This window comes from Puma concolor, chromosome B3, assembly GCF_028749965.1.
Source record: "Puma concolor isolate L17-30 chromosome B3, mPumCon1.1.hap2, whole genome shotgun sequence".
Taxonomy (NCBI): Eukaryota; Metazoa; Chordata; class Mammalia; order Carnivora; family Felidae; genus Puma; species Puma concolor.
The window spans coordinates 125,214,451-125,239,104 of NC_141672.1; the positions used below are offsets into that span (position 1 = coordinate 125,214,451).

Sequence of the window (24,654 nt, forward strand, 5' to 3'; positions counted from 1 at the left end):
GGTAAGCAATGACAAACGCCTTCCCCATCAGACCTCACCTGTGACAGTGGGAGGGATCTCAGAATACGCGGGGCTGGGACTGCATTCATGACACAATCCTGCAATCCTGGCCTGGTGGGAAGGAAGGCTGCAGCGTGTCCACAAGACTCTCTGCCTCTGTGGCTCCACTGGAAACAAGGAAATTCAAGACCCACTGGCGTCTGAGCATGGAGGCTGCCACATCATGCACCAGGCCACATGCACAGGTCTTCCCGCAGCATGATTGGGACAGACCTTGGCAGGTCGGTGGCAGGCAGAATCCCGGGCCTTGGCTGGCAGGGAGGCGGCCCTGCATTTTGCCAGGAATGGGTGGGCATGGGGTCCCAGAAGGGCCCACGAATGCTAGCATGCAGACACAACGCCAAGATCCCTTGGGGGAATATGGCCCTGACGGGCACCCAACCATCATCCAACACTGTCTCCATCACCGCTGCTCCATGGCTCTTGTGGGGATACCTCATCCCTTCCCGTGTTTGAGATTACGGTGAGGGAAGGGTGAGAGGCCAGCACGGTTCCCCAGTGCCCTCAAACACACTGAGACTCAGGGTCACAAGTCAAGAACCCCAGCATGCCCAGCCTCATGGCACTGACTAAAGGGCCATTGTCAGACAAAGCCCCATACAGCTGAGGGACGACTCGGGCCCATAAGGACATGCAACCACCAGAAGGTGCCAACAGTGAAGAACACGGAGGCAGGAGCCCGCATGCCACTCGGGGTCTGGGCCACGCTACCTGAATTTTTCGGGCATCGTCTACCCGTTATGCCAAAACTGTCTAGTGTCCATCCAGGTAACTCCGGGCCCAGCCCCTGCCTCCAAAGCCCACTGCATGAAATTTGGACGCACCACTTCCAAGCAGGAGGTCACATTGGCTGTCTGCAATGCCCACGGCAGCACGTCACTTGCCTACTAAGGCATCAGTCATTCTTACATCAACTGGAATGCCCTCCTACACTGGGAAACATGGCCCATGGGCCGACAAGTAAGAGGATACTGCGGGTGACCATGGCACCCTTGCAGGTGTTGTGGGTGGCCTGTTTTTTTGCAAACACCCCAGTGCACAATGGAGATGTTCAGGGATACTCCAGCCCTCTGGGGTGAGGATGAAGCCCCAGTCCCACAAGATGGCTGTCATTTCCCTGTGGGCTTCCTCACCAATTGGCCCAAGGGTACTGGATCTTTGGGTACTCATAGACATCTACTCTCCTCCCATGGTGGGCTCAATGGCATGACCCTGGTCACCAAGATGACATCCCACTGAAAGACACCAGGACACCAAGGGAGCTGAGTTGGGTTCCCAGGGATGAGTCCCGGGAAGCACTACTAATGGGCACAAATGCCCCAGGGCGGGAGCACGTCTTAGGTGCATGGAGACCTAGAGACTGGGGAGATCCCCACTGGGGACACTCAAGGGATTGGTCGCATTGAGCCCCAGATGCCAGCGCTATGCCAAGGTCACAGGGGTCACCAGGATCCCGGCTCAGTGTGGTGCCCTCCACTGGGCCTCAGTGTAATCCTATTGAGCATAATTTTTAGGTCATCATCTGTCTTCGAGACCATATGAGTTCTCATCATTGACCCAACCAAGGCAGTCCCCCATGCCTCTGTGTTCTACCTGCCCGCTCAACATGCTTACCAGAGAGGGATTGTGATGTGCAGGGTGGCCATTAGAGCCCCTGGCTTGGGGCCAATTCCCGAAGATAGGCCAAACTCCCCTCCGTGCGCCAGGTGGGATATCGAACGGGGCGCGGGATCTGCACAGAAAGAGGCAGCTCAGCAATGACAAACACCTTTCCCATCAGACCTCACCTTGTGGCAATGGGAAGGATCTCAGAATGCGCAGGGCTGGAACTGCATTCATGATGCAATCCTGCAATCCTGGCCTGGCAGGAAGGAAGGCTGCAGTGTGTCCACAAGGTTCTCAGCCTCTGTGGCTCCACAGAAAACAAGGGAATTCAAGATCCACAGAAGTCTGAGCATGGAGGCTGCCACAGCAGGCACCAGGCCATATGCACAGATCTTCCTGCAGTGTGATTGGGACAGACCTTGGTGGGTCTGTGGCAGGCACAATCCCGGGATTTTGCTGGCAGGGACCTGTCCTGTGTTTTGCCAGGAATAGGCAGGCATAGGCCCCAGAAGGGCCCACGAATGCTACCACGCAGACGCAATGCCAAGATCCCTTGGGGGAACAGGGCCCTGATGGGCATCCCACCAGCATCTAACACTGTCTCCATCACCACTGCTCCATGTCTCCTGTGGGGGCACCTCATCCCTACTCGTCTTTGAGATTATGGTGAGGGAAGGGTGAGGAGCCAGCACAGTTCCCTAGTGCCTTCACACTCACTGGGACTCGGGGTCACAAGTCAAGAAGCACAGCGTGTCCTGGCACGTGGCACCAACCAAAGGGCCAATGTCAGACAAAACCCCATTGAGCTGCGGAATGATCCATGGACCCCATAAAGACACGTGACCACCAGACGGTGCCAATTGTGAAGAAACCAGGGGCAGGAGCCAGCATGCCACTTGGGGTCTGGGCCATGCTGCCAGGTTTTTTCAGATACCATCTACCCATTATACCAAAGCTGTCTAGTGTCCATTTTGGTAACCCCAGGTCTGGTCCCTGCCTCCAAAGTCCATTGCGTGAAATTTAGGTGCACCGCTTCCAGGCAGGAGGTCACATTGGCAGTCAGCAATGCCCAACGCAGCACATCACGTGCCTGCTAAGGCATCAGTGATTGTGACATCAACCAGAGTTGATGGGAAATGTGGCCCATGGTCCTTCAAGTAATAGGATCTCCTGGGGTTCGTGGCATCCCTTGCAGGTTTCGAGGGTGTCCTGTGTTTTCCAGACAGCCTAGTGCAGAGGGGAGATGTTCAGGGACATGCCAACCCTCTGGGGAGAGGACGAAGCCCCAGTCCCACAAGATGGTGACCCTGGTCACCAAGACGACATTCCACTGAAAGACATCAGGACACCGAGGGAGCTTAGTTGGGTTCCCAGGGATGAATCCTGGGAAAGACTAGTAATGGGCACACAACACTCCTGGGCGGGAGCACATCCTACGTGTGCAGAGGCTCAGAGACTGGAGAGCCCACTGGGGAGCGAGTGATCGGTCGCCTCGAGCCCCAGGTACCAGCACTACACGAGAGCCACAGGGGTCCACAGGATTCTGCCTCAGTGAGGTGCCCTCCAATGGGCCTCAGGTAATCCTATTGAGCATAATCTTTAGGTCATCATCTGTCTTCCAGACCATATGAGTTCTCATCATTGACCCAACAGAAGCAGTCCCCTCCCGCCACTGCCTTCTACCCGTGAGCTCAACATGCTTACCAGAGAGTGTTTGTGATGCTCTGGGTGGCCATTAGGGCCCCTGGCTTGGGGCCTGTTCCTGAAGATAGGCCAAACTCCTCTCAGTGTGCCAGGTGGGATCTCAGTTGGGGCCCGGGATGTGCACAGAGAGAGGCAGCTCAGCAATGACAAACGCCTTCCCCATCAGACCTCCCTGTGGCAATGGGAGGGATCTCAGAATGGGCGGGGCTGGGACTGCATTCATGACTCAAACCTGCAATCCTGGTTTGGCGAGAAGGAAGGCTGCAGCGTGTCCACAAGGCCTTCAATATCTGGCTCCACTGGAAACAAGGGAATTCAAGCCCCACAGGCATCTGAAAATGGAGGCTGCCACAGCAAGCACCAGGCTACATGCACAGGTCTTCCCACAGCGTGATTGGGACAGGCCCTTGGTGGGTCGGTTGCAGGCAGAAACCCGGGTCTTGGCTGGCAGGGCCCGGCCATGTGTTCCCCATGAATGTGTGGGCATGGGGCCCCAGAAGGGCCCATGAATGCTACCACACAGACGCAATACCAAGATCCCTTTGGGGAACAGGGCCCTGACGGGCAGCCCACCAGCATCCAACACTGTCTCCATCACTACTGCTCCATGGCTCCTGTGGGGACACCTCATCCCTTCCCATCTTTGAGAGCATGGTGTGGGTAGGGTGAGGGGCCTGCACGGTTCCCCAGCGCCTTCAAACTCAGTAGGACTCGGGGTCAGAAGTCAAGAACCACAGCGTGCCTTTGATTGTGGCATCATCCAAAGGGCCAATGTCAGACAAAACCCCATCTAGCTACGGGACCACCCATGGGCCCCATATGGACATGCCACCACCAGAGGGTGTCAATGGTGAAGAACTTGGGTGCAGGAGCCTGCATGCCACTTGGGTCTGGGCCACGCTGCCAGCATTTTTCAGATACTGTCTACCAGTTATGCCAAAGCTCTAGTGTCTATCCAGGTATCCCCGAGTCCGGCCCCTGCCTCAAAGCCCATTGCATGAAATTTGGGCACACCACTTCCACGCAGGAGGTCATGTTGGCCATCTGCAATGCCCACTCTAGCAGGTCGAGTGTCTACTAAGGCATCAGTGATTCTGACATCAACTGGAGCGCTCTCCCACACTGGGAAAAGTGTCCCATGGGCCATCAAGTAAGGGATCCTGCAGAGGACTGTGGCATCCCTTACATGTGTTGTGGGTGGCCTGTTTTTTCCAGACAGCCAAGTTCACAGGTCAGACATTCAGGGACATGCCAGCCCTCTGGGGCAAGGATGAAGCCCCAGTCCCAGAAGATGGCTGGCATTGCACTGAGGGCTCCCTCGTCAATCGGCTCAAGGGTACTGGATCTCCAGGTACTCACACAGGCATCCGCTCTCCTCCCATGGTGGTCTCAATGGCGAGACCCTGGTCACCAAGACGACGTCCCACTGAAAGACACCAGGACACTGAGGGAGCTTAGTTGGGTTCCAGGGATGAGTCCCAGGAAGCACTAGTAATGGGCACACAACGCCCCAGGGCGGGAGCAAGTCTTAGGTGCGCGGAGGCCCAGAGACACGGGAGAGCCCCACTGGGGAGCCTCGAGGGATCAGTGGCCTCGAGCCCCAGTTGCCAGAGCTTTGCCAGGACCACAGGAGTTCCCAGGATCCCACCTCAGTTTGGTGCCCTCCACTGGGCCTTAGGTAATCCTATTGAGCATAATTTTTAGGTCATCATCTGTCTTCGAGACCATATGAGTTCTCATCATTGACCCAAACAAGGCAGTCCCCTCCCTCCTATGCCTTCTACCCGCCAACTCAACATGCTTACCAGAGAGGGTTTGTGATGCGCAGGGTGTCCATGATGGCCCCTGGCTCGGGGTGTGTTCCTGAAGATGGGCCAAACTCTCCTCCATGCGACAGGTGGGATCTTGGTCGGGGTGTGGGATCTGAGCAGAGAGAGGCAGCTCAGCAATGACAAATGCCTTCCCCATCAGACCTCACCTTGTGGCAATGGGAGGGATCTCAGAATCTGTGGAGCTGGGAGTGCATTCATGACGAAATCCTGCAATCCTGGTTTGGTGGGAAGGAAGGCTGAAGCATGTCCACAAGGCTCTCAGGCTCTGTGGCACCACTGGAAACAAAGGAATTCAAGCCCCACAGGAGTCTGAGCATGGAGACTGCCACATTAGGCACCAGGCCACATGCACAAGTCTTCCCGCAGCGTGATTGGGACAGACCTTGGCAGGTTGGTGGCAGGCAGAATCCTGGGCCTTGACTGGCAGGGACCGGCCCTGAATTTTGCCAGGAATGGGTGGGTATGGGGCCCTGGAATGTCCCATGAACCCTACCACGCAGATGCAATGCCAAGATCCCTTGGAGGAACAGGGCCCTGACGGGCATCCCATCAGCATCCAACACTTTCTCCATCAACACTGCTCCATGGCTCCCGTGGGGACACCTCATCCCTTCCCATCTTTGAGATTACAGTGAGGGAAGGGTGATGGCCCAACACGGTTCCCCAGTGCCTCCAAACTCAGTAGGATTCGGGATCACAAGTCAAGAACCACAGCGTGCCTTGGCTCGTTGCACCGATCAAAGGGCCATAGTCAGACAAAACACCATCGAGCTGCGGGACCACACACAGGCTCCATAAGGACAGGCGAACACCTGAGGGTGCCAATCATGAAGAACCCAGGGCAGGAGCCCATATGCCACTTGGGTCTGGGCCATGCTGCCAGCATTTTTCAAATATCATCTACCCGTTATGTCAAAGCTGTCTATTGTCCATCCATGCAACCCTGAGTCCGGCCCTTGCTTCCAAAGCCCATTGTGTGAAATTTGGGCACACTGCATCCAGGCAAGAGGTCACATTGACCGTCTGCAATGCCCACTGCAGCACGTAACATGCCTACTTAGGTATCAGTGATTCTGATATCAACCAGAGCACCCTCCCACACTGGGAAACGTGGCCCATGGGCCATCAAGTAATAGGATCTCGGGGGGGATCGTGGCATCCCTTGCAGGTATTGTGGGTGATCTGTTTTTTCCAGACACCCTAGTGCACAGGGGAGACGTTCAGAGACATTCCAGCACTCCGGGTGAGGACGAAGCCCCAGTCCCAGAAGATAGCTGGCGTTGCCCTGAAGGCTCCCTCGCCAATTGGCCCAAGGTCACTGGATCTCTGGGTACTCACACAGGCATCCACTCTCCTCCCATGGTGGGCTCAATGGTGAGACCCTGGTCACAAAGACGACGTCCCACTGAAAGACACCAGGACACTGAGGGATCTTAGTTGGGTTCCCAGGAATGAGTCCCGGGAAGCCCTAGTAATGGGCACACAACTCCCCAGGGCAGTAGCATGTCTTAGGCGTGTGGAGGCCCAGAGACCAGGGAGAACCCCACTGGGGAGCCTCGAGGGATCTAGCCCAGGTGCCTCTAGCCCAGGTGCCAGCGCTACGCCATGGCCACAGGGGTCCCCAGGATCCCGCCTCAGTTCGGTGCCCTCCAGTGGGCCTCAGCATAATCATGTTGAGCATAATTTTTAGGTCATCAACTGTCTTCGAGACCATATGAGTTCTCATCATTGACCCAAGCAAGGCAGTCCCCACCCGCCTCTGCCTTCTACCTGCCAGGTCAATCTGCTTAACAGAGAGGGTTTGTGATGCACAGGGTGGCCATGGAGGCCCCTGGCTCAGGGCCTGTTCCCGAAGATGGGCCAAACTCCCCTCCAGGTGCCAGGTGGGATCTTGGTTGGGGTGCAGGATCTGCGCAGAGAGAGGCAGCTCAGGATTGACACACACCCTCCCCATCAGACCTCACCTTGTGGCAATGGGAGGGATCTCATTCATGTTGGAATCCTGCAATGCTGGCCTGGCAGGAAGGAAGGCTGCAGTGTGTCCACTAGGCCCTCACCCTCTGTGGCTCCACTGGAAACAAGGGAATTTCAGCCCCAAATGATTCTGAGCATGGAGGCTCCCCCAGCAGGCACCAGGCCTGCACACCAGGCCTACACAGGCACCAGGACATGCACAGGTCCTCTTGCAGTGTGATTGGGACATACCTTAACTGGTTGGTGGCAGGCACCATCCCAGGCCTTGGCTGGCAGGGACTGGCCCTGCATTTTGCCATGAATGGGTGGGCATGGGGTCCAGGAAGGGCCCACGAATGCTACCATGCACATGCAACACCAAGACCCCTTGGGGCATCAGGGCACTGATGGGCATCCCTCCAGCACCCAACACTGTCTCCATCAGCACTGCTCCATGGCTCCTATGGGGACCCCTCATCACTTCCCGTCTTTGAAATTATGGTGAGGGAAGGGTGAGGGTCCAGCACGGTTCCCCAGCCCCTTCTAAGTCACTGGGACTCGGGATCACAAGTGAAGAACACCAGGTTGCCTGGTTCGTGGCACTGACCAAAGGGCTATTGTCAGGAAAAGCCCCATCCAGCTGCAGGACGACCCGTGGGCCCCATAATGACTCGTGACCACCAGACGGTGCCAATGGTGAATAATCCAGAGGCAGGAGCCCACATGCCACTCAAGGTCTGGGCCACACTGCCAGAATTTTTCAGACACTGTCTCCCCGTTATGCCAAAGCTGTCTTGTGTCCAGCCAGGGAGCTCCGGGCCTGGCCGCTTCCTCCATAGCCAATTGAGTGAAATTTGGTCGCACCGCTTCCACATAGGAAGTCACAGTGGCCGTCTGCAATGCCCAGCTCAGCACCTCGCATGCCTACTAAGGCATCAGTGATTCTGACATCAACCAGTCTGCCCTGGGAAAACAGGCCCATGGGCCATCAATCAAGAGGATCCTGTGGGGGACCATGGCTTCCCTTGCTGGTGTCATGGGTGACCTGTATTTTCCAGACAGTCTACTGCAAAAGGCAGACGTTCAGGGAGACGTCAGCCCTCTGGGGCAATGATGAATCCCCAGTCCCACAAGATGGCTGGAGTTGCCCTGAGGGCATCCTCACCAATAGGCCCAAGGGCACTGGGTCTCTGGGTACTCACACGGGCATCCACTCTCCTCCCATGGTGGGCACAGTGGCAAGTCCCTGGTCACCAAGACGACGTCCCACTGAACGACACCCAAAACCTAGGGATCTTAGTTGGGTTCCCAGGGATGAATTCCGGGAAGCACTAGTAATGGACACACAATGTCCCAGGGCAGGAGCATGTCTTCGGTGCACAGAGGGTCAGAGACTGGGGAGAGCGCCACTGGGGAGACTTGAGGGATTGGTCGAGTTGAGCCCCATGTGCCAGTAGTACGCCAGGGCCACAGGGGTCCCCAGGATCCCGCCTCAGTGAGGTGGCCTCCATTGGGCCACAGCATAATCCTATTGAGCATAATTTTTAGGTCATCATCTGTCTTCGAGACCATATGAGTTCTCATCATTTACTCAACCAAGGCAGTCCCCTACCGCCTCTGCCTTCTACCCATCAGCTCAACATGCTTACCAGGGAGGATTTGTGATTCACAGTGTGGCCTGAGGGCTCCTGGCTCAGGGTCTGTTCCAGAAGATGGGCCAAACTCCCCTCCTGGTGCCAGGTGGGATCTTGATTGGGGCGGGGGATCTGCACAGAAACAGGCAGTTAAGCAATGACACATGCCTTCCCCATCAGACCTCACTTGTGGCAATGGGAGGGATCTCAGAATGGGTGGGGCTGAGACTGCATTCATGACATAATCCTGCAATCTTGGCCTGGCAGGAAGGAAGGCAGCAGCATGTCCACAAGGCCCTTAGCCTCTGTGGATCCATTGGAAACAAGGGAATTCGGGCCCAACAGGAGTATGAGCATGGAGGCCTCCACAGCAGGCACCAGGCCACATGCACAGGTCCTCCCACAGTATGATTGGGACAGACCTTGGTAGGTCGATGGCAGATAGCATCCCAGTCATTGACTGGCAGGGAACGGCCCTGTGTTTTGCCAGGAATGAGCAGGCATGGGGCGCTGGAAGGTCACATGAACTCTACCACGCAGACGGAATGCCAAGATCTCTTTGGGGATCAGACCCTGATGGACATCCCATCAGTATCCAACTCTGTCTCCATCAGCGCTGCTCCATGGCTCCCATGGGGACACCTCATCCTTTCCTGTCATTGAGATTACGGTGAGGGAAGGGTGAGGGGCCAGCACGGTTCTTCAGTGCCTTCAAAATCACTGGGACTCGGGGTCAAAATCAAGAACCACAGCGTGCTCTGACTGGTGGCACCGACCAAAGGGCCATTGTCAGGCAAAGCCCCATCCAGCTGCGGGACGACCCCTGAGGCCCATAAAGACACGAGACCACCAAACCGTGCCAATGGTGAAGAACCCAGGGGCAGGAGACTGGATGGAACTCAGGTCTGGGCCACACTGCCAGCATTTTTCAGATACCATCTACCCGTTATGCCAAAGCTGTCTAGTGACCTTCCAGGTAACCCTGGGTCCAGCCCTTGCCTCCAAAGCCCATTGCATGAAATTTGGACACACTGCTTCCATGAAGGCGGTCACATGGGCCGTCTGCAATGCCCACCACAGCACATCGCGTGCCTACTAAGGCTTCAGTGATTCTGACATCACCCAGAGTGCCCTCCCACACTGGGAAACGTGGCCCATGTACCGTCAAGTAAGAGGATCACGCAGAGGACGGTGGCATCTCTTGCAGGTGTCGTGGTAGACCTTTTTTTTCCAGACAGCTTAGTGTACAGTGCACACGTTCAGGGACACACCAGCCCTCTGGGTTGAGGACGAAGCCCCAGTACCACAAGATGGCTGGCATTGACCTAAGTGCAGCCTCGCCAATCGGCCCAAGGGCACTGGGTCTCTGGGTTCTCACACAAGCATCCACTCTCCTCCCATGTTGGGCTCAATGGGGAGACCCTGGTCACCAAGACGACATCCCACTGAAAGACACCAGGACACCAAGGGAGCTTAGTTGGGTTCCCAGGGATGAGTCCCGGGAAGCACTAGTAATGGGCACACAACGCCCCAGGGCGGGAGCACGTGTTAGGCACACGGAGGCCCAGAGACACGGGAGAGCCCCACTGGGGAGCCTCGAGGGGTGGGTTGCTATGTGCCCCAGGTGCCAGCTCTATGCCAGGGCCACAAGGGTCCCCAGGATGCCGCCTCAGTGCTGTGCCCTCCACTGGGACTCAGGGTAATCCTGTTGAGCATAATTTTTAGGTCATCATCTGTCTTCAAGACCATATAAGTTCTCATCATTGACCCAACCAAGGCAGTCTCCACCCGTCTCTGCCTTCTATTCACAAGCTCAACCTTCTTACCAGAGAGGGTTTGTGATGTGCAGGGTGGCCATGATGGTCCCTGGCTCGGGCCTGTTCCTGATGCTGAGCCAAACTCCCCTCGGTGCGCCAGGTACAATCTCGGTTGGGGCGCTGATCTGCACAGAAAGAGGTAGCTCAGCAATGACAAACCTCTTCCCCATCCGACCTCACCTTGTGGCATTAGGTGGGATCTCAGAATGCGTGGAACTGGGACTGCATTCACGATGCCAGCAAAAATCCTGGCCTAGCAGGAAGGAAGGCTGCAGCGTGTCCACAAGTCCCTCAGCCTCTGTGACTCAACTGGAAACAAGGGAATTCGGGCCCCACAGGAATCTGAGCATGGACACTGCTACAGCAGGCATCAGGCCACACACAGGTCCTCCCGCAGTGGGATTGGGACAGACCTTGGCTGGTCGGTTGCAGGCAGAATCCTGGGCCTTGGCTGGCAGGGACCGGTCCTGCATTTTGCCAGGAATGGGCGGGCATGGGGTGCCAGAAGGGCCCAAGGATGCTACCACGCAGAAAGAATCCCTTGGGGGATCAGGACCCTGATGGGTATCCCACCAGCATCCAAAGCTGTCTCCATCAGCGCTGCTCCATGGCTCCCAGGGGGACACCTCAACCCTTCCTGTCTTTGAGATTATGGTGAGGGAAGGGTGAGGGGCCAGCCTGGTTCCCCATCGACTTCAAAGTCATTGGGAGTCGGGGTCACAAATCAAATAACAAAACGTGCCCTGGCTAGTGGCACGAACCAAAGGGCCATTATCAGGCAAAGCCCCATTCAGCTATGGAACGACCCACTGACCCCATAAGGACATGCAACCACCAGACGGTGCCAATGTTGAAGATCCCGGAGGCAGGAGCCTGCATGCCACTCGGGGTCTGGGACCCTTAGCCAGCATTTTTCAGATACAATCTACCTGTTATGCCAATGCTGTTTAGTGTCCAGGCAGGTAGCCCCAGACCCATCCCCTTCCTCCAAAGCCCATTGCATGAAATTTGGGTGTACCGCTTCCATGCAGGAGGTCACATTGGCCATCTGCAATGCCCACCACAACACCTCGCATGCCTACTAATGCATTAGTGATTCTGACATCAACCAGAGCACCCTCCCACACTGGGAAATGTGGTCCATGGTCTCTCAAGAAGAGGATCCCGCTGGGGAACATGGCATCCCTTTCAGGTGTCTGGGTGACTAGTTTTTTCTAGGCAGCCTACTGCACAAGGCAGACTTTCAGGGACACGTCAGCCCTCTGCTGTAGTGACGTAGCCCCGGTCCCACAACATGGGTGGTGTTGCCCAGAGGGCATCCTCGCCAATCGGCCCAAGGTCACTGCGTCTCCGGGTACTCACACAGGCATCCACTCTCCTCCCATGGTGGGCTCAATGGCGAGTCCATGATCACCAAGACAATGTCCCACTGAAAGTCACCTGAAAAAGGGAGGGAGCTTAGTTGTGTTCCCAGAGATGAGTCCCGGGAAGCACTAGTAATGGGCACACAACGCCCCAGGGCGGGAGCACGTCTTAGGCGTGTGGAGGCCCAGTGACCCAGGAAAGCCCCACAGGGAGCCTCGAGATATCGGTGGCCTCAAACCCCAGGTGCCATCGCTATGCCAAGGCCACAGGGTCCCAGGATCCCGCCTCAGTGCAGTGCCCTCCACTGGGCCTTAGCATAATCCTATTGAGCATAATTTTTAGGTCATCATTTGTCTTTGGGACCATATGAGTTCTCATTGACCCAACCAAGGTAGTCCCCTCCCGCCTCTGCCTTCTACCCGCAGCTCAACATGCTTACTAGAGAGGGTCTGTGATGAGCAGGGTGGCCATGAGGACCCCTGGCTCGGGGCCTGTTCCCAAAGGTGGGCCAAAATCCCCTCCGTGCACCATGTGGGTTCTTGGTTGGGCTGTGGGATCTGTGCAGAGAGAGGCAAGTCAGCAATGACAACTGCCTTCCCCATCAGACCTCACCTTGTGGCAATGGGAGGGATATCAGAATGGGCAGGGCTGGGTCTGCATTCATGATGCCAGAAAAATCCTGGTCTGTCGTGAAGGAAGGCTGCAGTGTGTCCTTATGAGTGACCTTATGAGTTCTCATCATTGACCCAACAAAGGCAGTCCCCACCCGCCTCTGCTTTCTACCCACCTGCTCAACATGCTTACCAGAAATGGATTGTGATGTCCTTGGTGGCCATGAGAGCCCCTGGCTCAGGGTCTGTTCCAGATGATTGGCCAAATTCCCCTCCATGCGCCAGGTGGGATCTCGGTCGGGGTGTGGGATCTGTGCAGAGAGAGGCAGGTCAGCAATGACAAACGCCTTCCCCCTCAGACCTCACTTGTGGCAATGGGAGGGATCTCAGAATGTGCGGGGCTGGAATTGCATTCATGACACAATTCTGCAATCCTGGCCTGGCAGGAAAGAAGGCTGAAGCGTGTCCACAAAGCCCTCAGACTCTGTGGCTCCACTGGAAAAAAGGTAATTCAGAACCCCACAGGAATCTGAGCATGGAGGCTGCTACAGCAGGCACAGGTCCTCCTGCAACGTGGTTGGGACAGACCTTGGCGAGTAGGTGGCAAGCAGAAACCTGGGCTTTCCTTTCATGGAGTGGCCCTGAGTTTTGCCAGGAATGGGCGGGCATGGGGCCCCAGAAGGGCCCACCAACGCTACCACGCAAACACAGTGCCAACATCCCTTGGGGCATCAGGGCCTGATGGGCATCCCACTAGCGTCCAACACTGTCTCCATCAGCGCTGCTCCATGACTTCTGTGTGGAAACCCCATCCCTTCCTCTTTGAGATTACAGTGAGGGAAGGGTGAGGGGCCAGCACGTTTCCCCAGCAACTTCAACCTCACTGGGACTCGGGGGCACCAGTCCAGATATCCAGCCTGCCCTGACTCGTGGTACAGACCCAAGGGCCATTGTCAGGCAAAGCCCCATCCAGCTGCGAGATGACCCATGGGCCCCTTAAGGACACACGACCATTGGACTGGGCCAATGGTGAAGAACCTGGAGCCAGAAGCCTACGTGACACTCTGGGTCCGGGCAAGCAGATACATTCTACCCCTTATTCCAAAAGTTCTAGAGTCCAGCCATGAAGCCCTGGGCCCGGCCCCTTCCTCCAATGCCCATTGTGAGGAAAATCGGTGGAATCCCCACAGTCGGTTGCTTTGGCTGTCTGCAATGCCCACCACAGCAACTCTGGTGCCTCCCAGGGAGACAGTGATTCTGACATTAACCTGAGAGCCATCCCACACTGGAAAACATAGCCTATGGTCTGTCAATTAAGAGGATCCCACGGGGGACTGTGGCATCCCTTTCAGGTGTTGCAGGTGACCAGTTTTTTCCAGACAGCCTACTGTCCAGGGTAGAGTTTCAAGGACACGCCACCTCTCTGGGGCGATGTTTGAGCCCCAGTCCCACAAGATGGCTCGCCTTGCCCTGAGGTCAGCTTCACCAAATGCCCATGTGCACTGGGTCTCCGTGTACTCACACAGGCATCCACTCTCCTCCCATGGTGGGGTCAATGGCGAGAAAGTGGTCACAAAGCGATGTCCCACTGAAAGACACAAGGACGCTGAGGGAGCTTAGTTGGATTCCCAGGGATGAGTTGAGAAGCACTAGTGATGGACACACAACACCCCAAGGCCAGAACAGGTCTTAGGCATGTGGAGGTCCATAGACCAAGGAGAACCCCCTCGGTAACCTGGAGGGATTTGTCACCTCGAGCCCCTGGGTCCAGTGGTAATCCAGGGCCACAGGATTCTCTAGGATCGTACCTCAGTGCAATGGCCTCCATTGGGCTTCTGCAGAATCCTATTGAGCATAATTTTTAAGTCATCATCTCTGTTCATGAGCATATGAATTCTCATTGTTGACCCAACTAAGGAAGTCCCTACATGCCTCTGTCTTCAGCCCTCCGGCTCAACATGGTTAACATAGATTGTTTGTGAAGCGCAGGTTGGCAATTTTTCTTCTGGCTTGCGACCTATTTCTGAAGCTGGGCCAATCTACCCTCCCTGAACCAGGTGGGTTCTATGTCCTGTCATGGGCTCTGTGCAGAAAGATGCAATTCAGCCATGAGAATGCACTTCCCCATCGTACTTCACCTTTTGCCATTGGGAGAGAGCTCAGAATGGGTGGTGGTGGACTGCATTCATGACACCAGCAAAAATCCTGGGATGGCAGGAAGGAAGGCTCCAGCGTGGCGCCAAGTCCCTCAGCCTCAGCCCAGTGGCTCCACTGGACACCAGGGAAATCAGAGCCCCACAGGAAACTGATCATGGAGGCTGCAGCATCAGGAACATGGGCAGCCACACATGACCCCTCACAGTGCAATTGGGACACCCCTTTGTGGGCCTGGGGCATGCAGAATCCTGGGACATCATTGGCGGAGCCAGCCTTGGGCTTTGCCACGGATGGGCAGGCATGGTGTCCTGGAACAGGTCACAGATGCTGCCCGGGGGACCCAACACAAAAATTAGTTGGGTGTCCTGGGGCATGGCATGCATCCCGCCAGTGTCCATCACCATCCCCAACCAGCGCTCCTCCATGTCTCCCATTTGGACACCTCATCCCTTCCTGTCTTTGCACTTAAGGTTATTGCTAGGAGAGGGGCTACCATGGTTCCCCAGCGACTTCAACCTCATTGGGAATTGGGCCACAAGTCAAGAACCCCAGCATGCCCTGGCTCATGGCACCAACCAAAAGGCTATCATCAGGCCAAGCACCATCCAGTTTGGGGAATTCCCACAGGCCCCATAAGGACATGAATCCATAAGTCATGGCCAATGGTGAAGATCTAGGAGTCAGGAGCCCGAATGCCACCCGAGGTCCAGTCCATGTTTCCAGCAATTTTTGGACACCATCTACGCGCTATGCCAAAGCTATCTAGTGTCCAGCCAGGTAGCCCCAGTCCCAGCATCTTCCTCCATCGCCCATTGCGTGAAATTTTGGTGGGAACTTTTCCCCGTAGGAGGTCATGGGTGGGGGGCTCCAATGCCCACTGTCGTACCTTGCATTCCTCCAAGGGCCTCAGTGATTCTGACATCAACCTGAGAGCCTTCCTACAGTGGAGAACACAGCTTACAGGCTGGCAGAAAAGAGGATCCCTTGGAGGACCACGCAATCCCTTGCCTCAGTGTATGAGCGCAGGGATGCACTCACCTCTTCTTATTGGTGCTGCCTTGAGACCCTGTCATGATGATGTTCCACTGAAAGACACACGGACATCAAGGGAGCTAATCCAAGGCTGCAAATGAGGTGTATCCAGAGTAACTAGTTACGAGCACACAAATCACCATTGCATGAGCCCAATTTGGTCACATTCAAGCCCCCAAGCCTGGGGAGAGCCACACTGGGAGCCTCGAGGGATTGGTCACCTCAAGCCCAATTTGCCTGCAATTTCCAAGGGCCCCATGGTCTCCTGGATCCCACCCCATGATTGTCTCTTTGATTGGGCCTCAGTGTAATCTTATTGAGCATGATTTTTATGTCATCATCTCTGTTCAAGACCATATGAGTTCTCATCATTGACCCAACCAAGGCAGTCCCCACGAGCCTCTGTCTTCTTTCCGCCAGCTCAACTTGCTTACAAGAGATCGTTTATGAAGCACAGGTTGGCCATTTGGGCACCTGGCTCAGGGCCTATTCCCATATTGGGCCAATTTCCCACCATATGCCAGGTGGAATCTTTGTTTGGGCATGGGGTCTGTATCGAGAAAGGTAGGGAAGCTATGACAATACGCTTCCTCTTTGGCCCTGACCTGGTGGGCCATGTGCATGATACTCTAATTCATGGGGCCTGACTCATGATTCCAGCAAGGATTGAGGGGTGGCGGGAGTGCTGCAGCCTGGCACCCAAAGCCCTCAGCCTGTATGTGTATATGCTATCTTGGGAAAACCGGCCCCAACATGTGTCTGAGCATTGCACATGCACCACTAGGCAGCATTCTTGCTACACATTCTCTCCAAATGAATGGGTCAGTTTTTTTCGATCATGTTGCATACAGCATCATAAGCAATGGCTGGTAGGCTTGGCCTTTGGCTTTTGAGGAACGGGTGGGCTTGGCATCCTGGGATTGGCCAGGTCTGTATAAGACATGGTAATCAAAGCCCATTGAACCATGGAATATAATTCCTCCTCAGCAAGAATTTTAGTGGACCTCTGGGGAGCTGACCAACAGTTACCTGGCAGGCAAAATTCCTCCCCAGATGCTTCCATATGGAGACCCACAGAAAATACCTGGCATGTTCAATGGCCTGGTGTGCATTACATCAACATCACCATCTCCTAACAAGGATATATAGACGTCCTCTGCAGTGTCCACTCATTTCTTCCTGACCATCAGTCCAGTGGGGCCTTATGGAGAGATGCTTCCTGGTTTCCAAAGATGTGAACTTTATTGGCAAGAGTGTGTATGGAAGAGGAGCTCTGATCTTCTTTGGGCAAGCCACCATCTAAATTGTCTATTGCATGAAAAGGCCAAGGAGTTATGATTCAGCATACAAAGCCCCACATCATGAGCATGTCTGGACATTTGGTTGCCTAAGGACATTGAAGAGCCAAACCCAGGAGTCAAATGATCAGTCACCTCAAGTCATAAATCCATCACTCTCCATTGGCCACATGAATCCCCTGGATCCTGCCACAGGATTTTCCATTCCATTTGGCCTCAGCATAATCTTATTTAGGATGACTTTTATGTTATAATGTCTTTTCTAGGCATTATGAGTTCTCATAATTGACACAACTGAGGCAGTCACCACTTGTCTGGGTCCCCCATTCTGAACATGCTTACAAGAGATAGTTTCTGGAGGGTGGGATGTGTGGCATGTCTTGAGTTTGGGATTATTCTTGAAGCTGGGACAAACTCATATATATTTTGCTGTGACATCTTCATATAGGTATGTGGTTTGTGTTCAAAAGGCACTTCAGCTTTTAAAACACCTTATGCATTCCTTCTGCCCTTCTGGCCCACATCTGCTAGTTCCAGTTGCAGAATGCTATGTCTCAACACATGAATCTATTATGCAATGATTGAAGACAGGAAGTATCCAGCACATTGCAGAAGGATATCTACCCATATAGCTGAACCCACAGCAATGAAATTCTGAGTTTTCACACAGGGGGGTGAGCATCATTTATGTACAACTGAGGAGCAGTCCTGGCACACTGCTTTCCTGAATGTGGCATGCAAATTTGAGGGCCATGGTATGTAGAGCACAGCATTAATTATTGCTAGGAATGAGCTCTATGTTGAAGCCTGGCCTGGGCACAGGGCTTCTGGGGACACAGGGAGCCAGGATATAAAGCACCATGAAATGCTTTCTTAGGAATTCATGTACATGGAGTTCTGAAAAGCTGCCCACTGTCCTCCATTCAGGCAAAGTGTTGCCCTAGACCCTGCCTGACAGATGTCTTTCTGAGGTATAGAGTGCCCTGCTGTGCATCCTATCACAATCCACATCTTCAAAGAGCAATGTCTATATGTCCCTGCTGAGACCAACTTCTCTCTTCATGATTTGGTGGTGAACGTGATTCAGGGAGAGATGCTGGTATGGTTTGTAATCACACCCTTCCTCTTTGGTGGAAGGGTGCATATAGAAAGGGATCTCATGGGGGAGTCATGACCATCCTATTCAAAATTCTCAACCTCACTTATAGTAACATACATGCTAGAGTGGTTTTACTCTTCCCAGGGTCCTGGCTACCCACATAGATGGCATCTGCAGGAACTGCTCCACATCAATTGGTAAGAGACCAGTGGACCCATTATGCCTAGAAGCCACCACCAGTGAGCAGATGGGGAACACCACACAGGACCTAGTCTATACAGCTATGTCTCTAGACCTGGGGAAGAATTAAGCACTTCTCAGGTGCCATCTTTCTGCTATTAGAATTCTGTTTAATGTCCAGCTAAGAAGACCCCCCCCCCCCCCAGTTATATTCCTGCACCACTGTCTCTGGATGCCCTGGGCTGGTCCCTTGCCCTGCTGGATGCTGCATGAGGCTTCAATGCCCACCTAGTACTTAGTGTCCCTGAAGTGCATTAGCAATATTGACCTCACGCTGAGTACAAACTGATACAAATTAATGTGGCCTGTGTTCCAATGGAGGAGAATTGTCCTCCCTGGACATTAAGATCCCTTTCAGGTGCAATGATAATGTTTCACTTTCTTGACCTCCTACTGTGTAGGGCTGATGGTCACAAAGAATGTGATGGCTATGAATGTCTCCATCCTGACTAAAAGTCAAGCATTGCCTTGAAGAGAGCCTCCCCATGCACCCTATATCCTCTGCAGCCTCTGTCTCTGGTCAGATGAATTCACTCACCTCACATGGTGGAGTCAACGATGAGATCCTGGTCATGAAATCCCGCTGAAAGACACAAGAAGACCAATGGTGCTAAGGAATAGCTCCAAATGAGGTGTCTTGGGAGGAACTATGTGTTTGCATACAAAGCCTACAGCATGAGCATATCTTGGGAATGTGGAATCCCACTGACAGTGGATGGACACAGGGGGATACCTCTGGGGATTGGTAATCTCAAGCCTCAAATTCTATCACTCTCTGAGTGCTACATGGCATCCTGGGATTCTTACCCATGATTGTGCTCTCTACTGAGTCTCAGTGTGATTTTATTGCATATGATTTTTAGGTCATCATCTGTCTTAAAGACAATATAAGTTCTTATCATCGACCTGACCAAGGCACTCCCCACATGTCCATGTGCTCCCACCTGAACATGCTTACCAGAGATGGTTTCTGGAAAGCAGGAAACCCGGGTGCCACATGAGCTTGTGCCTATTCCTGGAGCCAAGCTGACATATGTGCATGTGGGGGCGGGGAATCTTCATCTGAGGATGTGTTCTGTGTAGAGAGAAGTAGAACAGTTGTCAAAGCCACCTTCCCATATGTGCCATTTTTGTTTTATATTTCTTACACTTTCATTAATTACATAATAAATGAATGTATTTAGACTAAATCAATAAATTCATGTATAATTATAATGCTTTAGCAAATCCATATGTATCTTCATTCATAAATAAATGTTAAATATGAAAATAGTCTTCATTTATATATATAGATTTACACTCATTCAAAGGCCCAGACTTTGAATTCTTTATTTGTAAACTCTCTATGTTTTTCATAATTTTACTTTTATGGCTCATTAATTTTTCTTGCTTATATTTGATTTTCTTGGAGCAGTAATTTAATATTGTTCAGGAACACTCTTGAAATGATGATATTAATTGATATGGAATTGGTTTTCTGGAAAATCTACATCTGAAGTCTTTAAAAGATACTTGCTCCCTATCATCTAGGGAGATCCCTGCACTAGAACTTCCAGTTCATGTTTCAAAAGCCATGTATGTTTTGTTTATATTGTCTTCCATATCCTGCTAACACTGTTTAAAGTGTGATGCTTACACTTAATAATCCAGGTGTACGGTTCCAGTTATTTTATAAAAGAAACATGATCTCATGAAGGAGTTGATTTAATGATTCTGAAGAATTTTTCTAATTTATATCTATGAAAGTATTTTTGACAGAGTTTTTGTATTCTTGATTGTCCATTCTTTAAGACATAACTTTTCCCCAAATAAATTCTTCAAATGGTATGAAAACTAGTGCCCTCTTGGGTGAAACTTAGCTGGTCAGAGTTCTCATCATGAACAGCTGGCAATAACAATAACCCACAATTTGTTAAATTGTCATTGGAAGTTTTATCAATCTATGGAGTCACAAGTTAGCTATCTGAATCCTCTTCAGTATCCTGCAACTAAGATCCATGGGTGTGGTAAAGTTTTGCATCTTACCCTCTGAACACCATGGTTGGAACCTTTTCTAGGGGAAGTGTTCTGAGATTCAAATGCATACTCCAACTGTTATCATCTTTGAAGTGTATTTGAGATATTTTCTTCAACCTGAACACCTACTTACTTGTGCCATGTTTCCCAGTGGCCATGAAAGAATGATATCCTCCACTGCCACGTTACCTATTTCTTTGAAAATGACAAAGTTATGCTTTCTAGAGATTCTATCCTGTAGGGTTTCACTCAGGAAGAAAATCAACTCTCTAATATTTAGTTTTCCAAAATGAGTCAAACATTTATTGCCTTTAGGTGAGCCTCTCCTTTTGTCCATGTTCTTTGTGGCCTGTATCTATCATCAAAGGCATCATCTCACCTCATATCATTAAGTTAACCATTGACAAAACGTTCACCTGAAGACACAAGGAGGGAAAAAGCTATAGAATTATCCCAAATAAAGGCTCCTTTGTATCATGGATCATGGATCATGAAACAAAGCCTAAAATATGAGCAAGTGTGAGGTACATGGAATCTTATAGACATTGTACACCACAAGGGATTGCCTTGAGGGGATTGTTATCTTAAGTCTGAAATTCCATGATTCACCTAGTATTAATGGATAAAATAATGAATGAATCAATACAAAATAAAGTTGTTAATTAATTAATTAATTAATTAATTTATTTATAAGAAATACATTTAAATTTAGCTTATGAAAATGCTAAGCACCATTGATTCAACATCGAAGAGAAGTCCTTGTAAATAAGTTTCTAGATTGGAAAAGAGTTCAGGACATGTCTGATAAAATCAAGTTTATGGCTCTTTTTTTGTCTAGACAGCAGTACTCGTATGTGGATAATTGGGCGTGACTATTGGCCATGAACACCCATAAAATGACCCTGTAAAATCATGTAGAATTAGTTTTATTGAGACAGATAGCCAGTGGCTTGAAAATGTCCTCAATACCCATCACTGAGACAAACCCTTGCATAAGGCTTTTTAGGCCATGATCTGAATAACATATTCTTTTTGTTCAGACTCCTCTTTCATGTTGTTATCAAGATCTTCCAATCAGTAATGCAAAAGGTCTTCTTTGTAATATATATCTTTATTTCTCTTCTTTGAACAAAGCTTCAAAGATCTCAATATCATATATATATATGATAAATTTTTCTTCCTAATTTTTTTTAATCTTTTTCCTTTATGGTGCCAGCTTCTAAAGGATTTGTGTCTTGAGAAGAATGTCAAATGTGAAGCTTGTGTTTCATTTGGCAAAATCAAACAGATTAAAGGGCCAATTAGGAAAAACTGTCATCACCAATAACCCACAATTCCTTAAATTGAAATTTTAAAGCCCCATTAATACTCAGGGGTCACAATGTAGTTATCTGAATACTTAACAGGTTTTTTTTAGCCAATACCAATTGGCAGATTAATTCTTGCATTTCACTCTTTGGATATCATGGCCATGATCCTTCCTTTTAGGACTTTCTTTTGAGTATGCAGTGAAGATCCCAGAAGTAATTATCTCTTCAGTGTATCAATGTATTACGGTTAGTTTTCAATCTGTGCACAGATGGTAATGTTTCTGTGGTGGAGGGGTAGTGGAGGAAATATTTCATCCATTTGGAATCTTATCCATTTTAGGTATAACTAAAAGGTCTGCAGGGGTACTATTCCAATGGGCTGATTTCCAGGCATAAATCAACCCTATACAGTATTTACATTTTTGAAAAGAGTCACTTATTTATCTCCTTAAGTCAGGCTTTTTGTATCATCCAATTTTCTGTGTCACCTATATCTATGACCAAACATATTCAATCACTTCAGATTTTAATGAAACAGCACAATTCTTTCCAAAATTTCTAACTGAATAACACAATGATAAAAATATAACTAAGGGATGCTCTGAAGAACAGTTTTTTGTGATGAAATATAGTTCACCAAATATAGCTTAAACTTGAGGATGTGTTGTTGACATGAAACCTATATAAGAGATTCCCTGAAGGGACTGGTTGCCTGAAGAACCAAATCGCATTACTCTACAAGGGAAATACGGAACTTCAACGTTTTACTTTGGCATTATTGACTACATTGGGCTTCATTGTAATTTTATTGAGCATGATTTTTAGGTCATAATTTCTCTTCAAGACAATATGAATTCTCAACTTTGATCTAGCTATGGCATTACCTACCCATGTATATGCTTTGACCTGTATATGTTTATCAGATATAGATTTTGTAATTTGTGATGCCAAAATAGATATGACTTTTGTCATATACCATCATGGACACCTGACTCACATAGCTTCATTCTGTGGCAGCAAACAGTGCTCTTTTTCAAAGTCATTATCTGTGTAGTTAGTTGTAAGATAGATTGCAAAACATATTGTTACATCTGTCCCGGGCTTGTGATTTATCCATGCTCTATGTTAAGGAAATCTTATGACCATATCTGCAAAAAATGACCTCTTACAGATTTCATGCATCATTCATTTACCAAGCATAAAAAAGACAATATATACAGGTTTCTTAATTTGGGATAAACTTTCATGTGGTGGTTGTAAACATGGGAGATATCCATTGGCCAATAATATTCTATCCAGTCAAGAGTTCATGTCAGAGTATTTGCCATGGTTCATTGCATATAAATTCACATAAAATCATACTCTTTCAGCCACATGAAAACCTAATAAGAGGTCAAGATGATTGAAATTGTGACCATTTTATGAATTCTTTGGAACTATATAAGTGAGTTTTCAGATCATGACCAATAAGCCATTGTATTATGTTGTTAGTTCTCTTAAATGTCACAATTTTGACAAAAGCAGAACAAGGAAAATACAATAATTAGTGTACATATGTTTACTTGTATATTTAGGCCAAAGAAAATTGCAAAATGGAGTGAGAACCAGAGCACAAAAAAGTCTCATATCCTTTCAATAAATTTTCAGTAAAAAAGTAGTTTTCTTCCTGAGAGTGCTTCAAGTAATATAGTCACTAAATTGAGAATAATAATTCATAATGCTGGTTTGGTGACACTAGCCAATTCAGAGTGTAAATTAGAACTTTGAGCATCATTTGTTGCATATCCTTATTGTATGTAATAATGGAATCATATCAGGATCTGGAATTCTTATATGTGTTTCTTCATGGATACACACAATTTTAAGTTTCATATTTTAGTCCTATAACCAGTAGAACTACTTAATAGTAGTTTAGATATAGAAAAATTTTCAATGACTCCAAAGTAACCCAAAGCAGTTAAAATCCCATAAAATTACAGAGATTGATTTTATCTTGTATGTAGAATGAGAATATTAAACATTGTACTGAGAACCAGTGGATCTATTTTTTTTTCTCAATTTCAATATAAATTTCAAGTTCAAACAAAAGATTTTGTAATAAAATCACATTGCATTTATCAGTCACTTATTCAGAAAAAATCCATATCTCTATCCAAGTTACCTAATGTGTAAACTTGTATGCCCTAGAAGAGCATCTTCTCCAGTCAATTGCTTTTTGACATATATCTGTGACCAAAGAAAACCAGAAATATACTATCAATGCAGTGTTTCAACCCTTGGTAAGATGTCTTACTCAAAGACACATTAAGAGAAAAACAGGGAAGGACTGAATCTTGAATGTTCCCAGCTCTTAAGAATTATAAATCCCTGAAACAAAGTTTATAGAAGGAACATTTATTTTTCACTTTTGAGCGCATAGACAGGATTGGGTAACATGAGTTTCTTTCAAGAATTCCTTGTCTCAAGCCCCAAATAAAATGCCTAGAGAAAAGTAATGAGTTCCAACATGTTCCGACAATCCTACCCCAGAATTTCACCTTCACCTATGATGAGTTTGTCTTTACCATAATCCTCTTGATCATGACTTTCAGTCATCATCACTCCTGAAGACAATAAGTTCTCACTTTTGACCCTAGTTATGACATTCCAAATGCATACATACACTCATACCTGAAGATGTTTACCAGACAATTGTGGTACTGATTCAGACAGGAGTTTTGATATATTCAGTGCTAGGCACCTGACTTATATTAATTCCCCCAAGTTTAAGGCCAAACTGTGCTCTTTCTCTGCAATGATGATTTTAGGTGTACAGGAACAGGACAGGTATCAACACATAAACCTAAGTCTCTCTTGGAGTATGGTTCTTGAAAGCTTTTCCTTAATGATACAATTTGGTCAGTACTCAAAATAATGACCTA

General features: G+C 49.9%; 2 protein-coding genes, 1 long non-coding RNA gene and 12 other non-coding genes across 19 annotated transcripts in view; all 15 read right to left on the reverse strand.

Moving 5' to 3' along the window:
* LOC147580353 (uncharacterized) overlaps positions 1–1,795 on the reverse strand; it is a 161,672-nt gene extending 159,877 nt beyond the window's left edge. For all 4 annotated transcript variants that reach the window (XR_015252822.1, XR_015252821.1, XM_086711345.1 and 1 more), the window contains exon 1: positions 1,675–1,795. The gene's annotated coding sequence lies outside the window, so the exon portion shown is untranslated. The remainder of the gene's footprint in view (positions 1–1,674) is intronic.
* On the reverse strand, positions 1,539–1,619 carry LOC112856604 (small nucleolar RNA SNORD115). The gene has a single exon (XR_003223161.1). It is a non-coding gene; the product is annotated as a small nucleolar RNA SNORD115 (small nucleolar RNA).
* Positions 1,796–3,233: 1,438 nt separating the features above from the next.
* On the reverse strand, positions 3,234–3,313 carry LOC112856622 (small nucleolar RNA SNORD115). The gene has a single exon (XR_003223177.1). It is a non-coding gene; the product is annotated as a small nucleolar RNA SNORD115 (small nucleolar RNA).
* A 171-nt stretch (positions 3,314–3,484) lies between these two features.
* LOC147580354 (uncharacterized) lies at positions 3,485–12,677 on the reverse strand. 2 transcript variants are annotated; one of them, XM_086708510.1, is made up of 6 exons: positions 12,410–12,677; positions 11,968–12,045; positions 10,615–10,725; positions 8,804–8,920; positions 5,175–5,292; positions 3,485–4,795 (listed from the first exon to the last, which is right to left on the reverse strand). In XM_086708510.1, exons 1-6 carry the CDS (start codon positions 12,570–12,572, stop codon positions 4,777–4,779), a joined length of 606 nt encoding a protein of 201 aa, XP_086564636.1. In that variant the 5' UTR covers positions 12,573–12,677; the 3' UTR covers positions 3,485–4,776. The 2 variants fall into 2 exon arrangements, with proteins under 2 accessions (XP_086564636.1, XP_086564635.1); XM_086708509.1 differs by having other exon boundaries at positions 10,615–10,730.
* LOC112856626 (small nucleolar RNA SNORD115) lies at positions 5,039–5,118 on the reverse strand. Its single transcript, XR_003223180.1, has one exon. It is a non-coding gene; the product is annotated as a small nucleolar RNA SNORD115 (small nucleolar RNA).
* LOC112856614 (small nucleolar RNA SNORD115) lies at positions 6,856–6,936 on the reverse strand. The gene has a single exon (XR_003223169.1). It is a non-coding gene; the product is annotated as a small nucleolar RNA SNORD115 (small nucleolar RNA).
* LOC112856628 (small nucleolar RNA SNORD115) lies at positions 8,667–8,747 on the reverse strand. The gene has a single exon (XR_003223182.1). It is a non-coding gene; the product is annotated as a small nucleolar RNA SNORD115 (small nucleolar RNA).
* LOC112856613 (small nucleolar RNA SNORD115) lies at positions 10,478–10,558 on the reverse strand. Its single transcript, XR_003223168.1, has one exon. It is a non-coding gene; the product is annotated as a small nucleolar RNA SNORD115 (small nucleolar RNA).
* LOC112856629 (small nucleolar RNA SNORD115) lies at positions 12,277–12,354 on the reverse strand. Its single transcript, XR_003223183.1, has one exon. It is a non-coding gene; the product is annotated as a small nucleolar RNA SNORD115 (small nucleolar RNA).
* Positions 12,678–14,410: 1,733 nt separating the features above from the next.
* Positions 14,411–14,491, reverse strand: LOC112856620 (small nucleolar RNA SNORD115). The gene has a single exon (XR_003223175.1). It is a non-coding gene; the product is annotated as a small nucleolar RNA SNORD115 (small nucleolar RNA).
* A 1,243-nt stretch (positions 14,492–15,734) lies between these two features.
* On the reverse strand, positions 15,735–24,003 carry LOC147580355 (uncharacterized). The gene is made up of 4 exons (XR_015251929.1): positions 23,895–24,003; positions 19,366–19,482; positions 18,946–18,990; positions 15,735–17,078 (listed from the first exon to the last, which is right to left on the reverse strand). It is a non-coding gene; the product is annotated as an uncharacterized LOC147580355 (long non-coding RNA).
* On the reverse strand, positions 16,068–16,148 carry LOC112856603 (small nucleolar RNA SNORD115). The gene has a single exon (XR_003223160.1). It is a non-coding gene; the product is annotated as a small nucleolar RNA SNORD115 (small nucleolar RNA).
* Positions 17,281–17,360, reverse strand: LOC112856636 (small nucleolar RNA SNORD115). Its single transcript, XR_003223190.1, has one exon. It is a non-coding gene; the product is annotated as a small nucleolar RNA SNORD115 (small nucleolar RNA).
* Positions 19,235–19,315, reverse strand: LOC112856634 (small nucleolar RNA SNORD115). Its single transcript, XR_003223188.1, has one exon. It is a non-coding gene; the product is annotated as a small nucleolar RNA SNORD115 (small nucleolar RNA).
* Positions 22,523–22,603, reverse strand: LOC112856635 (small nucleolar RNA SNORD115). Its single transcript, XR_003223189.1, has one exon. It is a non-coding gene; the product is annotated as a small nucleolar RNA SNORD115 (small nucleolar RNA).
* Positions 24,004–24,654: the final 651 nt, after the last annotated feature.